Genomic DNA, 12,646 nt, shown 5'->3' on the forward strand with positions numbered 1-12,646 from the left:
GGGTTTGAAACTTGGTGATCTTAAGGTCCTTTCCAACCATAACTCTTCCATGATTCTATGAGTGCAGGAGGTAGTAAAAAGAGTCTAGAGTCTCTGCTAAGGGACAGCAAGTTTCTAGGTGAGGCAAAACCATGTAGATTTTGATTGGCTTTTTTTGTCATGCTTTAGTCCTACTAATTGCCATCTTAAACTAGAGAATTGTTTAGTTTAGATCCAGTGCCAGTGGAGCCAATGAAAGTGTTTATATTTTTTGTCTCAGCATCCCAGTCAGACAGCTCCGAGTGTGCCACTACTGGTTTTCTGTCACTGAAGCTGATAGTGAGCCATATTAATACTGTTTGTTTACATTGCTTCCAGAGTCTCATAAGTGACATTTACTTAGGCCTGTTCAGTTTTCGTGGTTTCACAGAAACTATTAGCTATTCTAGGAGACAGCCAGCTCCTCCTAACCCCTTCTGGAGGCTGCAAGGCAGTATTTAGTCAGGTATGAACTAACATGGTGGTAACTGATGTGTCTCCTATTCTTAATCCTTTATAATTATGCACACTCATGTGCAAAGGAGGAATAAGCTGTCAGGTTTTATGTATTTCTAACTCTCCACTATGGTGTCGTCTAGAAAACTACAGGAAACGTACTTCTTAGAAGCACTCAAGAAGGAGAACACAGCATACCCTTGTTAGAGAAAGAAATGTGACGAAGAGAGCTTTTTAGTAAATACCACCTACACTGGCCTTTATGCAAAACTGGAGTCAGCAGAACAGAATGAGTAAGAGCCGATCTCCCACCTTGTCCTTCCATTCCAGTCCCATGTGCCTACGCAAATATTCTGGCCTTGCTGAGAAACACAGTATCACAGTATGTTAGAGATTGGAAGGGACCTCGAAAGATCATCTAGTCCAATCCCCCTGCCGGAGCAGGAACACCTAGATAATGTTACACAGGAATGCGTCCAGGCGGGTTTTGAATGTCTCCAGGGAAGGAGACTCCACAACCTCCCTGGGCAGCCTGTTCCAGTGTTCCGTCACCCTCACTGAGAAGAAGTTTCTTCTCAAGTTTAAGTGGAACCTCTTGTGTTCCAGTTTGTACCCATTACCCCTTGTCCTATCATTGTTTGCCACTGAGTAGAGCCTGGCTCCATCCTCGTGACACTCCCCCTTTATATATTTATAGACACTTATAAGGTCACCCCTCAGTCTCCTCTTCTCCAAACTATAGAGACCCAGCTCCCTCAGTCTTTCTTCATAAGGGAGATGTTCCACTCCCCTAATCATCTTCGTTGCTCTGCACTGGACTCTCTCCAGCAGCTCCCTGTCCTTCTTGAACTGAGGGGCCCAGAACTGGACACAATACTCCAGATGCGGTCTCACCAGGGCACAGTAGAGGGGAAGGAGGACCTCTCTCGACCTACTAACCACCGCCCTTCTAATACACCCCAGGATGCCATTGGCCTTCTTAGCCACAAGGGCACAGTGTTGGCTCATGGTCATCCTGTCGTCCACTAGGACCCCCAGGTCCCTCTCCCCTACACTGCTCTCTAACAGGTCATTCCCCAACCTATACTGGAACCTGGGGTTGTTCCTGCCCAGATGCAGGACTCTACACTTTCCCTTGTTATATTTCATCAAGTTACTCCCTGCCCAACTCTCCAGCCTGTCCAGGTCTCGCTGGATGGCAGCACAGCCTTCTGGCGTATCAGCCACTCCTCCCAGCTTAGTGTCATCAGCAAACTTGCTGATAGTACACTCAATTCCCTCATCTAAATCATTGATGAATATATTAAATAATACCGGTCCCAGTACTGACCCTTGAGGCACTCCACTAGTTACAGGCCTCCAACTAGACTCAGCCCCATAGACTACAACTCTCTGGCTTCTCTCCTTCAGCCAGTTCGCAGTCCACCTCACTACCTGATCATCCAGTCCACACTTCCTCATTTTAGCCGTGAGGATGCTGTGGGAGACTGTGTCAAATGCTTTGCTGAGGTCAAGGTAGACCACATCCACCGCTCTGCCATCATCCATCCACTGTGTTATTTCCTCATAAAAGGCTAAGAGATTGGTCAAACATGATTTCCCCCTGGTGAAGCCATGTTGACTGCCCCTCATAACCTTCTTATCCTTGATATGCCTTAAGATGGTACCAAGGATAAGGTGTTCCATCACTTTCCCAGGGATGGAGGTGAGGCTGACCGGTCTATAGTTACCCGGGTCCTTTTTCTTGCCCTTTTTGAAGACTGGAGTGACATTTGCTTTCCTCCAGTCCTCAGGCACCTCTCCCGTTTCTCAAGACTTGGTAAAGATGATGGAGAGTGGTCTAGCAATGACTTCTGCCAGTTCCCTCAGCACCCGCAGGTGCATCCCATCTGGACCCATGGATTTATGGATGTCCAGATTGCTCAACTGGTCTCTAACCCATTCCTCATCGACTAAGGCAAACCGCTCTGTCGACCTGACTTCATCTAAGGTCTCAGGGGTACAGGGCTCTTCAGGACTGCCCGCAGCAGAGTAGACAGAGACAAAGAAGGCATTCAGTAACTCTGCCATCTCTTTATCTTCTGTCACCAGGGCACCCATCCCGTTCATCAGTGGGCCTACATTGCCTCTGGTTAGTTTTGTCTGCCATGTATTTGAAGAAGCTCTTTTTGCTGTCCTTGACCCTTCTTGCCAGGTTTAATTCTAAGGATGCCTTAGTCCTCCTAGCTGTCTTCCTACATCCTCTAGCAGCAGCCTTATATTCCTCCCAAGTGGCCAGCCCCTCCTTCCATGACCTGTAAACTCTCCTCTTCCACTTGAGCATACCCAGCAATTCCCTATTTAGCCACGCAGGTCTCTTGGCCCTCTTCCTTGACTTCCTGCGTGTCGGGATGCTCCTATCTTGAGCACGGAAAAAGCAGTCCTTGAATGTCAACCAACTATCTTGGGCCCCTTTACCTTCAAGCAGCCTTGCCCATGGGATTTTCCCTAGCAATTGCTTGAAAAGGCCAAAACCCTTAACTCAAGTTTCTGTAGCCAGCCTATAATCTGGGAGTAAGGACTCCCCTGCTTCAGAAAAAAAACCTAGTTGGTGTGTGAAAGTTGGTCTGCATTTTCAGACAGTGGGCCACTGTGGAGGGTTGAAGGGCTGTACTACAAAGGGTACTACTTAGCTTGCTCTTGGCAGGTCAGCTGCTGTTTCTGCTATGCTAGAACAATAAATCTTGGCTTATTCCCACCTTCTCTTACTAATTGGAGTGAATAGGATTACATTGTCTCCATTAGAGACCAATTTAAGTGAATCAAACAGTTTTTCTGAGCAAAACCAGTGTTTTCAGAGCAATTGTTCTACTGTTTCTTAATTATCATTTCAGCAAGAACAAGCAACAGTTGAAATCCTACTGTGTATGAGAGATCTGATTACAGAGGTGTTCTGAAGCTTCAAAATTTATCTTTTAGTTTTCAGGCCCTGAATCATAGAATTGTTTGGGTTGGAAGATCCAAAAGACCTTAGAGACCTTCTAGTTCCAACCCATTACACACTTTGTTTCACAGCTGGAATTTTTCTAGTGATAATTGAGGGTGTCATCTAATCGTGTCCACTCTTCTGTGACATAAAAAGGAAAATTTAAAGAATTCATAATACTGAAACTTTCTGAATGGCTGGACATGCCCAGGTTCGGCTGAAGCCAGTAAGAAACCCGAATGCTTCATATCTTTAAAATTCAGAAGTCAGTTGAAAAATGCATAGCAAAGAATACACGTTATCTCATATGTGATGAGTCTTTTACCTTTCCCTTCAATCATATCCAATGAAAACGTATGTTCTCTAGGGTGTCAAAATTTGATTTTTGAGTAGTGTCCCAACACCAAGCTCGTTGCACTTCATAAAGTACGTGGGAAAGCAGTCTAATGCAGCAAATGATGAGAGTGTAGAAGTAGTGTGGAGTATTATGCAATTGCACTTACTTACCTGCAGTCAAAAGGAATCCAGACATGTAAATAGCCCATTTTTTGTATTTGTTTTCTTCCGAAGCAAAGATACTGGCCTCTGCTGGAGCCCTGTCAGCACTGCATATGACAGGACTGATGCAAAATGGCATAGCCTGTGTTCACCTGTAACCCTTTTGTAACTGTCCCTCACCTTCTAGGTAATGCCCGGCTGCACTTTCTGGTCCTGGTGACAGGCTGTACATCGGTGGGAAAAATCCTGGATGCTGAAGTTTACAAAATTACTGCAACAGATTTCTGTCCTCTCCAGGAAGAAACCAAGGAAGAGGAGCGCGTTACTGCCTTGAAGAAAATCCTGAACTCTGGGATGTTCTATTTCTCCTGGCCTAATGCAGGCTCAAACTTTGACCTGACTGTGCGGGCTCAGAAGCAGGGTGATAACCACTATGAATCTGGTAACTCGTTCTTCTGGTTAGTACTGCATGTTATACCAAAGTCTTCTGTTATCCTTACCTGTATCTTATTGGTCAGACATTCTTAAAGGGAAATAAATGCATTTCAGGTACACCTTGTTTCATCTCATTGTCATGTCATTTTAGAGGGCATGTGGCCTTAGTGAATTCAGGGTAAACCTGGATCAAATGTGTAACTTCTCTTTAATTAAAATTAATCTGATAGTGAAATGCAGTTGTAATGACAACATTTTGTGTTTTTAAGGAAACACAGGATGTACTGCTCACACTACAGAAACGTGTCTCTAGATGTCAAGAATAGTTTCCCCTGCAGTTCTTTATAATAATTTGCTTTAAAAGTTATCTAATAGAAACCTGCACTTGAACTGTTCCTCAGTCCCATCAGCTGTGCTGACGTATCTTGTATTTCTTAAAAGTGTGTGCACTGAAAATCTGTAGTTTAATGTTTCAGTAATATGCCTCAGTTTTTATGTTGAAAACATCAATATTAATATGTTTACAGCGCAATGTAAATGTGTTGCATGGAAGAAAACTCCTGTGATACACTGCTCTGTACTTCTTACTTTCTTGTGCTTACAAAGCAAAGAAACAGTATTTTTTGTTGCGGTAAGTATCAGTTGGGTAGAAAGGAGAACACACAATGCTGGCTTTTGTCTTCCCTAGGTGGGTTCAACATTGATTTAATTCAGTTTTTTTGCTTTACAGTTCTGGCAGAATGCTTGAATTTCCATACCCTCTTTTTTTTTTCTTTTTAAACAAAAAGATAGTCACACAGGAAGCATAGTTGTACTGGAAATACACGCGGGTTATATGATGTAGGTGGAAAATAAGTGGCAGAGTTAAATGCGGGTCTGCTGCTAGAATGTGTGATGAGTCCTGTGGTCCAAAGTAGGTGAACATTAAATAAGAAAAAAAAAAGTTCATAGTGGATGATAAATAAAAATGAGAGAGCAGTTCATCCTGGCTAAGCTTTCTAGCCATGATGCGGTTTTGGCTTGTAAGATCTAGTGTTTTGAGTTTAACTCAGAAGAGAGATACATAAAACTTTCTTTCACCTGTGCTAATTATGCATCCCTCTCAAAGAGTTCACCAAGCATGTCAAGTCAGACACGTGGCACAAATGAACTATATTCCCGTGATGAAAATCCTAGGATGGCAGTATCCCTTAATAAAGAAACAACCTTTAAAGCAGCTCTTTTTACCTGTTCTGTCTGTTGAAACTTCTTTTCTTGTAAGATAGGTGTTTGAACTTTCTCTCTTTGCTGTTCTGGCTAATCTAGAAGTAGCCGTTAGGGAGATTCCATTCTTATGTTATAGAACAGGGATGGTGACAACATCACATTTAGAAAATTTATCTTGAGGCAATTATGCGATATTGGAGATATTGGGCCGAAAAGTAGGTTCTTTAGAGAAGTAAACAATGGAATAAATAGTTACACAATGAAAAGTGTCCAATGTCCTAAGTTACAGGCAGCACAAAGTGCCTGTTAAATGCACTGCAACAACAAAAATCATCTGCTGGAATTAATCTGAGTGAGTCTGTGAGTACAGCTAGGGGAAGGAGGTGGAAGAGATACAAAATCTTTTTAGAGCTGCTTTTTCAGTTACATATTTAGTTTTTAAAGGTAAGAATTACTTGCACCTTTTTCAGAGAAATGCTGTACTCTAGAAGAACAATTCTTCAGGGGTTTTGCTAGATGTAATAACTCTTGTATTACTGAGCAATATATGATCATAAAAGGGATTTTCTTGGCCCTCATCTGTGACTAAAGGCATATTTTGGAAAACCATCATAATAGAAGAGGCTAGCGTCACTGTTAACCAGGCATGATAGGTTTCTTCGGTTGTTGATCTTAAAATAAATTGAAGGTTAAAACAGACATTCCTCTTAATTTTAGTAGCGCTTTTTGCAATATCTCTGTTGACTTATGGGTCCAGTTTCTGCTTGGAAAAATTTTCCTGAAAATCCTCGTGGATTTTAAAATGGCTCTTCAACCTATAGTGTACGCTAAAGTGGTCCAGGCAACATTATTCAGAAAGTAATTAGCTTGACAGCACTGTCATTTATCAAAAAGATTACTAAATTTCAGTGTATTTCTGGAGCTGAAAGAGGTGACATTTGCATCTGAATTTATGAGAGAGAGGTACAAGATGTAAGGACAGCACCTTGGTGGTAGCTGTGCTATTACAGTTTGCCATGTTCTGTCCACTGTAGTAGTTCACAAGGATTTCTTTCTGATATTTTGTGGTTTTGGATAAAGGTACAACAGAAAAGGGGTCACAAAACATTAATTGCTTCAGTTAGTGATTATTGTGGGGTGACACCCACGGCTGTCTGTCTTAGTTTATTCAGTAATGTGTCTGTATGTTGTTGAACCTTTCAGGAACCAGCTATTGCACGTGCCCTTCAAACACTACCAGGTGAACTGCTCTGACTGGTTACTGAAAGTGATGTGTGGGGTAGTGGACATTCGCACTGTTTATGCTTCCCACAAGAAGGCAAAAGCCTGCCTCATCTCTCGCATCAGCTGTGAGCGAGCTGGTGTCCGGTTTCACATTCGAGGGGTCAATGATGACGGACATGTGTCCAACTTTGTTGAGACAGAGCAGGTAAGTGCATGTATCCACTAGCTTTGAATAATTCATTCCACTCAAGTTTAAGTGGGGCAGAAATTCCAACAAGAATTAGAGGAGCTCAGCATGTGTTTTTTCCAAGAATGTTTAAAATGCTGTTACATTTGTTCGTGCCCATTCAGCATTTCTTTGCAATCTGTTCTTTTTCTGGGTTTCTGACTTTCCATGCACACGGTTTTCACTAATACTTATGTTTTCTTTCCTGAATGCAGAAGTCTGGCTTTTTGATAGTGTAGTGAAATACAGACATGGGGTTTTAAACCTTTCAGAGAGCTCTGTGTGTTAATACATGTGAAATCAGCATGTGTAACAGTGAGTTTCTCAGCCTTATGAAACTTACTAGTTATCAGTCGTGAGGCTCATATATTAAACAAGAATGTTTTCAAATCTGTTCCATAACCTGTGTCACACTTTTATGCATTCTGCAGACATTTTAAAGTGCATTTTTCTAAAATTCATAGTGTTTTCCATGCTATAGAATATTGGAGAAGAACTAGTTTGAAAGATTTTCTATAAAGTCATGGTCTCTATGCTTCATTTCTGTTTCGTTCATTTTAAATAACACTGTTAGGTCATTCCATCAGGTTTGCTGCATTAGCCATTGAAAGTCTCTTGCGCTGCAGTGGCACAACTGTATCTACACTAATGTAAAAGAATTTGGTTAGAGATGCTGGGGGTGATTTTCAGCAAAGACTAGAGCTTGGGATTTGCTTTTGTTTCTAATGAAGTCACTTAGAATCATACAAAATCTTGTGATAAATATTTGTCCTTCAAGTCTGCCTTATTGGATTGAAGCCATCACTTCTTTGTACAATTTTATTTTCAGCTATAAAATGAGGATGATTTTTAACTTCCTGTCTCACAGGACTTTAGCAGACCAGTGAGGACAACATTTATAGAATGTAGGTAGTTTATTACTTGCTGTGGTGAAGAATTAGAGCTCAAATATATCATTCTAGTTAAGAGGAAGCTGCACAGCAAAGGAGCTGTGTTAGCTGGGAGTCAAATCACCTTCAGTTAGTAGAGTAAATGAAGAAAACCCACTATTTTCTCAGTTAAGCAAATTTCAGTACAACTCATTTTGGAAGAAACTTTGCTTTATATTCCCGTTTGCTTTGTGGGTGATTCTCTCCAGTGAGAAGTGGTATGACCCAGTTACACATAAATGATAAAAATTTTATTTCCAGTCGATGTTGAGACAAAATATATGAGTGAAATGCATTCAGCAGGCTGCCTTAATTGGCACAGCCTAACAACATAACAGTCAGTTGGTTTTATTACACATGGTTTAGCTTACTACCTTGAAAGTGAACAAAAAGCAGTGGACCCTGGAGAATCTGAGATCTTCAGCGCCAGCTGAAATGAACACTTTCTTATTCACATGTAATCACTTTTTCTTTTTTGACTAGAAGGAGTAATTACTTGCAGTCATAATCATCATACAGAAAAGGATATCTCTGTAAGCAAAATGGATAATTGGCTGGTAGTAGTTTTCAAAAATGGACAAGGATCTGTTCCTTAAATTGCATTGTTTTCATTGTCTTCTGGGCAGATCCGCAAAACCGTATGTAGTGTAGATTGTTTTTATATGTGATGTATGTGTCATATACATGCAGGTGCACATACAATGAAAATAAATTGCTTATGTGATGCTCATAAGGGGAGGCTGGAGAGACATCTTTACATGACACAGTGAGCGTAGCATAGAGATACTTAAGCTCTCTGTGTCATTACTTGTTCCAGGAGAGTTATAGCTGTGTCACTGTAGGACTGTGCCTGACTGCTGAGGGGGGCATACTCCTCTCAAAAGGCCCATACTTCAGCACTAGCGTTTCCTCCTGGCATTGTGTAAGTGTAGCAGCTTACAGTTGTGCTACCCTTTCCATTACCCTACTGCTTGCAGCAGGCATGCCTTCAGTCTCCTCTTTGTCCAAAATTCAGCAATGTTTGGGTGCTTTCAAAATTTCCTCTTAAGATGTTGCCTTGCTGGTGCAGCTTTAACCTCTTCACCCAGTTCTGTCTGAGGACAACTTGGACTTGATACAATGCAGCATTGCTCAGCAGAATGCAGGAGGAGGAATTGCAGACTGGTATTCCCCAGCCTGCTGGTGAGGCTTGATCCCCAAGACATGCTCAAAGCATGCACAACATGTGAATTTCTTGCACAGTGGTCAGAGTTCTCATCGGGATTGTGGGTGGCTCTTTGCTCATGTCCTTTCTTTTCATGGTTTGCCTGCATTTTCAGTTGGCTGGCATGGCAGCCTTCCACTTAGCGTTCAGGCTTCCACAAGTTCTGCTGATAGGATGCCAGACTCTTCCTCTGCTGTGCTTGGGTCTAATGTCAGCCTCTGAATTCTCTGCTAATAATTCTCTTTTGTGCCTCTGTCCAAAGCAACTGCAAGGCAAGTTCTGCAGCATCTACATCTTTCTAGAAAGTCTGTCAGTGCACTGGGAGAGCAGATGCAGATCTGCCCAACAAAAAGTGTAATTTCCCCTGGAATCTGGGAACAGAAGAAGGGACATATGCCATTTTAGGTAATAACATGGTACAGTCTGCTATTTTAGTTGAGTGCCTTCTCATGAGCATTAGTGCAAAGTACATTTGCACTACTGATTTGAAGAATGTTCTCTTGCTGAAATGCAGAGAAAATAAAATGTTAGAAAGGGTTATCAGCTTTCTTTCAGATCAGTGTCACGTTTGCTGCACTGCACTTAGCAGTTGTCTAATTATGGGAAATACTTCTGGTATACTGCTTACTAGTTGGGTCAGAAGTAACTCATTCTATTTAATTATGTTTCTGAAGTACAGTATGTTGCAAATGATTAGCATGAAAAATAAGACGGCTTTTGCATCCCAGCAGAGAACCTGAGGATTGGCTCCTGGTGAGCGGCAAAGCAATACTTAGTTGCTAATGCCTGCCTTAGCTGGGCCTGGATCAGGCTGTTATAGGAATTGCTGTGCTTTGTTCCTGTTCAGCCAGGGGCTGCTGTGAAGTGGGAGGACTGAAGGTTTTTGTGTGTTTTGCAACTGGGTAAGCAAAAGCAGAAGAGTGGAATGGTTATAGGGTGAAAGGCTCTAGTAGGTTCAAAATTTTAACAAGGGTTTGCATTTTTAAAGGATTGTGTGGTTTTGATTTTTGTTTTTAAAGGAAAAAAGAAGGTTGCTGTTGCTAATGGTGATAAACACTAGTTTTACCAAGCTGCACGTCCTAAGGAAGCAATGTTGGGCTAACCACTGGGATGCCTGAGATCCAGTTTAAGCTGCCATCCACTTACCAAGGAAGAGTCCTAGAATAAACTCTCTCCTACTTTCATAGTAGACTACTGACTAATTGCTTATGAAGTAATATCTTGGCTGAATAACATTGTGTTTTCATTTACTGCAGCCTGTACAGTATAATGGCATGCTGGCTGTGCACTTTCATGGATAAATAGACCCAAGGATTCTGAAAAGCCAGGACTTTTCCTCCTTTTGTAGGAATTACTTCTAACATTTCTCTGTTTTTAGGAAAGGGAGAAACAATTAGTCTTATCTTCAAGCAACTCTCTTATGCATAGATGGTATGCTTTTTTCTCCCACTGAGTTAGCCTTGTGGCATTTTAGCTCTGCAGTGAGTCATTTTTTGTGGGCTCACTTAACTGCTGTGACTCACCGTGTTTGAGAAGAAGGGGAGGAGACAGTTAAATATCTCGCTTCACTTTTGCTTTTCAAAAAAAAAAAGAAAGAAAGAAAAAAAGCTACTAGAGGATCTTTCAGATGTTTGATCATTTAGCTTGCATCTTTACAAAGAAAAAAGGAGGAAGAAAAAAGGTAGGAAACACTTAAGGAAAAAAAATATGAAAGGAAAAGGGATTTATTTTTTTATTTTTTTTAAATCCCTCTAACATGTACTTCCAGGTTTGCTACCAGTATTTTGTAATGGGGTGGTAGACCTCTCTACTTGCAGTATTGCAGTTAATCCTCAAGTAGTTTTTAAATCCTAATATTTCCCAGTAATAGCTTATGTTTCTCTTCACCTTTTCTTCCTCTCTACTAATCCCTTAAAGTTGAGACTGTATCACATTCTTTTAATTCTTTTCTGCTGATAGGATTGAGAAACAAGCGCGCTTTCTTCATTTAGTTTGCGTGCCTGTCAGTATTTACATTTCAGCTCCTCTCCCAATTATCCTTTGAAGAGTTAGGCTAAACTCTTCACATCTTATAATGTAACTTATGGGGAACAACTGTAATTTACTAAAGATAAATGAGTGGTTTCAGTTGTGTTCTCCTTCATGGAACTGTGTGAGAAAGAGAATGGAAACCTTGGCAAGGTATTAAAAGGAAATGCCATGAATTTGGATTAACCTTCCCTTTCTTCCAGTTTAAGAAAAAAATGTCAGGCGAGGATTAAGACAAATGATCCATTTCACAATAACTCCTAGACCATGTTGGACAGCTCTCCAGGAGAGGAATGGATGCAATCATGTAGTTAATTTATTTTCTGGATCAAGTTTTAGTATGGCCCCAGGCAGGGCAAAGTGCATTATTTTGGCAAGTATATTCTTGGATCCTGTGGTCTGGGCTAAAGGAACTCATGGAGAGATATGTTTAGGCCATCTGTTATCCATGCTCTTTGTGGGTTGTGTGGCAGAGCGGGGAATCACAAAACAAGCCTTGTGAGTATCTGTTTTATCATGGATGGATGGTTTCTCTGTGCGCCCTTCGAGTCTGTAAAGAATTTTGCTGTTTGAAGTTGTGACTGAATAGTTGTTTATTTCTGATGAAGCTGAGTGATGGAGATTAGTGAATAAATTATTCCAAGTGATGAATGGGCATAGCATGCTGGGATTAGAATACCAGCTGGTTGATGTGGATGTTTACTTCTTGCTCAGAAGCAGTATCAGTTTGCTTCTTGCTCAAAAGCTTACTAGCAGTACCGGTGCAGGAAGTTTGTGTTGTTAGGAAAGACCCTTGGGTCACAGGGGCAAGGTCTGACCATATGCAACAGAAAAGAAGGATTGAGAAACATCCTTTTGAACTGTCAGAACTCTCACGCTTGATCCTGGAGTCAGAGAAAGGGACCACAAAAAGAGTCTAACATGGCAAATTCTAACACCAGAGGTCAGAGGACAAGCAATCTATTATCAAGGCAAAGAGGTCCTCCACTTGGGTTAAGTATCCAGTCGCTACTATGTTGTCAGGTGGGAAACTGCAGGAAATGTCTGAAAATCCAACCAGCTAACTGGATTGGATTGTTCTATGAACTAGATCCTTTGAGATTAATGAAGTGGTCGTCAAGTGTTTTGAGAATTTGATAGGAATGAACATTCTCCTTGAGGCAAGTAGGCAACAACTTGCTGTCATTTTGGATCTAAGACAAAGATAAGGTTCCACAATAGTATTATGAAGCCCAAAGACAGGGATTTAGCAGTCTGTATCAACTATAATGACAAAGCGTTGTCTAAAATATAATGTGATTGTTGTTGAATGTTTACAGAAAAAACTGTCTAATGTTCTTGGATGTATTTCTTGTCCATGAGTTAAGGAAAATGGAGGACAGGAAAATTCTGGAAATAGAATGTATCTTCTGTGTTGTGACTTAGAATAAGGGAAACGGACTGATAGAGGATAGGGT

At 41.2% G+C, this 12,646-nt stretch overlaps 1 protein-coding gene across 3 annotated transcripts in view; it reads left to right on the forward strand.

The window, feature by feature from the left end:
* The window catches only part of SYNJ2 (synaptojanin 2), a 68,623-nt gene that overhangs the window by 15,224 nt on the left and 40,753 nt on the right, over positions 1–12,646 (forward strand). For 2 of the 3 annotated variants that reach the window (XM_061471622.1, XM_061471623.1), the window contains exons 3-4: positions 4,125–4,395; positions 6,782–7,007. In XM_061471622.1, the coding sequence (XP_061327606.1) occupies positions 4,125–4,395; positions 6,782–7,007 (497 nt within the window). The remainder of the gene's footprint in view (positions 1–4,124; positions 4,396–6,781; positions 7,008–12,646) is intronic. The other variant, XM_061471624.1, reaches the window with a different exon arrangement.

Source organism: Pezoporus flaviventris, unplaced genomic scaffold, assembly GCF_033815535.1.
Source record: "Pezoporus flaviventris isolate CSIRO_AGI_PZ_B2104156 unplaced genomic scaffold, CSIRO_AGI_Pfla_v1 ptg000066l, whole genome shotgun sequence".
In the NCBI taxonomy this organism is placed as follows: domain Eukaryota; kingdom Metazoa; phylum Chordata; class Aves; order Psittaciformes; family Psittacidae; genus Pezoporus; species Pezoporus flaviventris.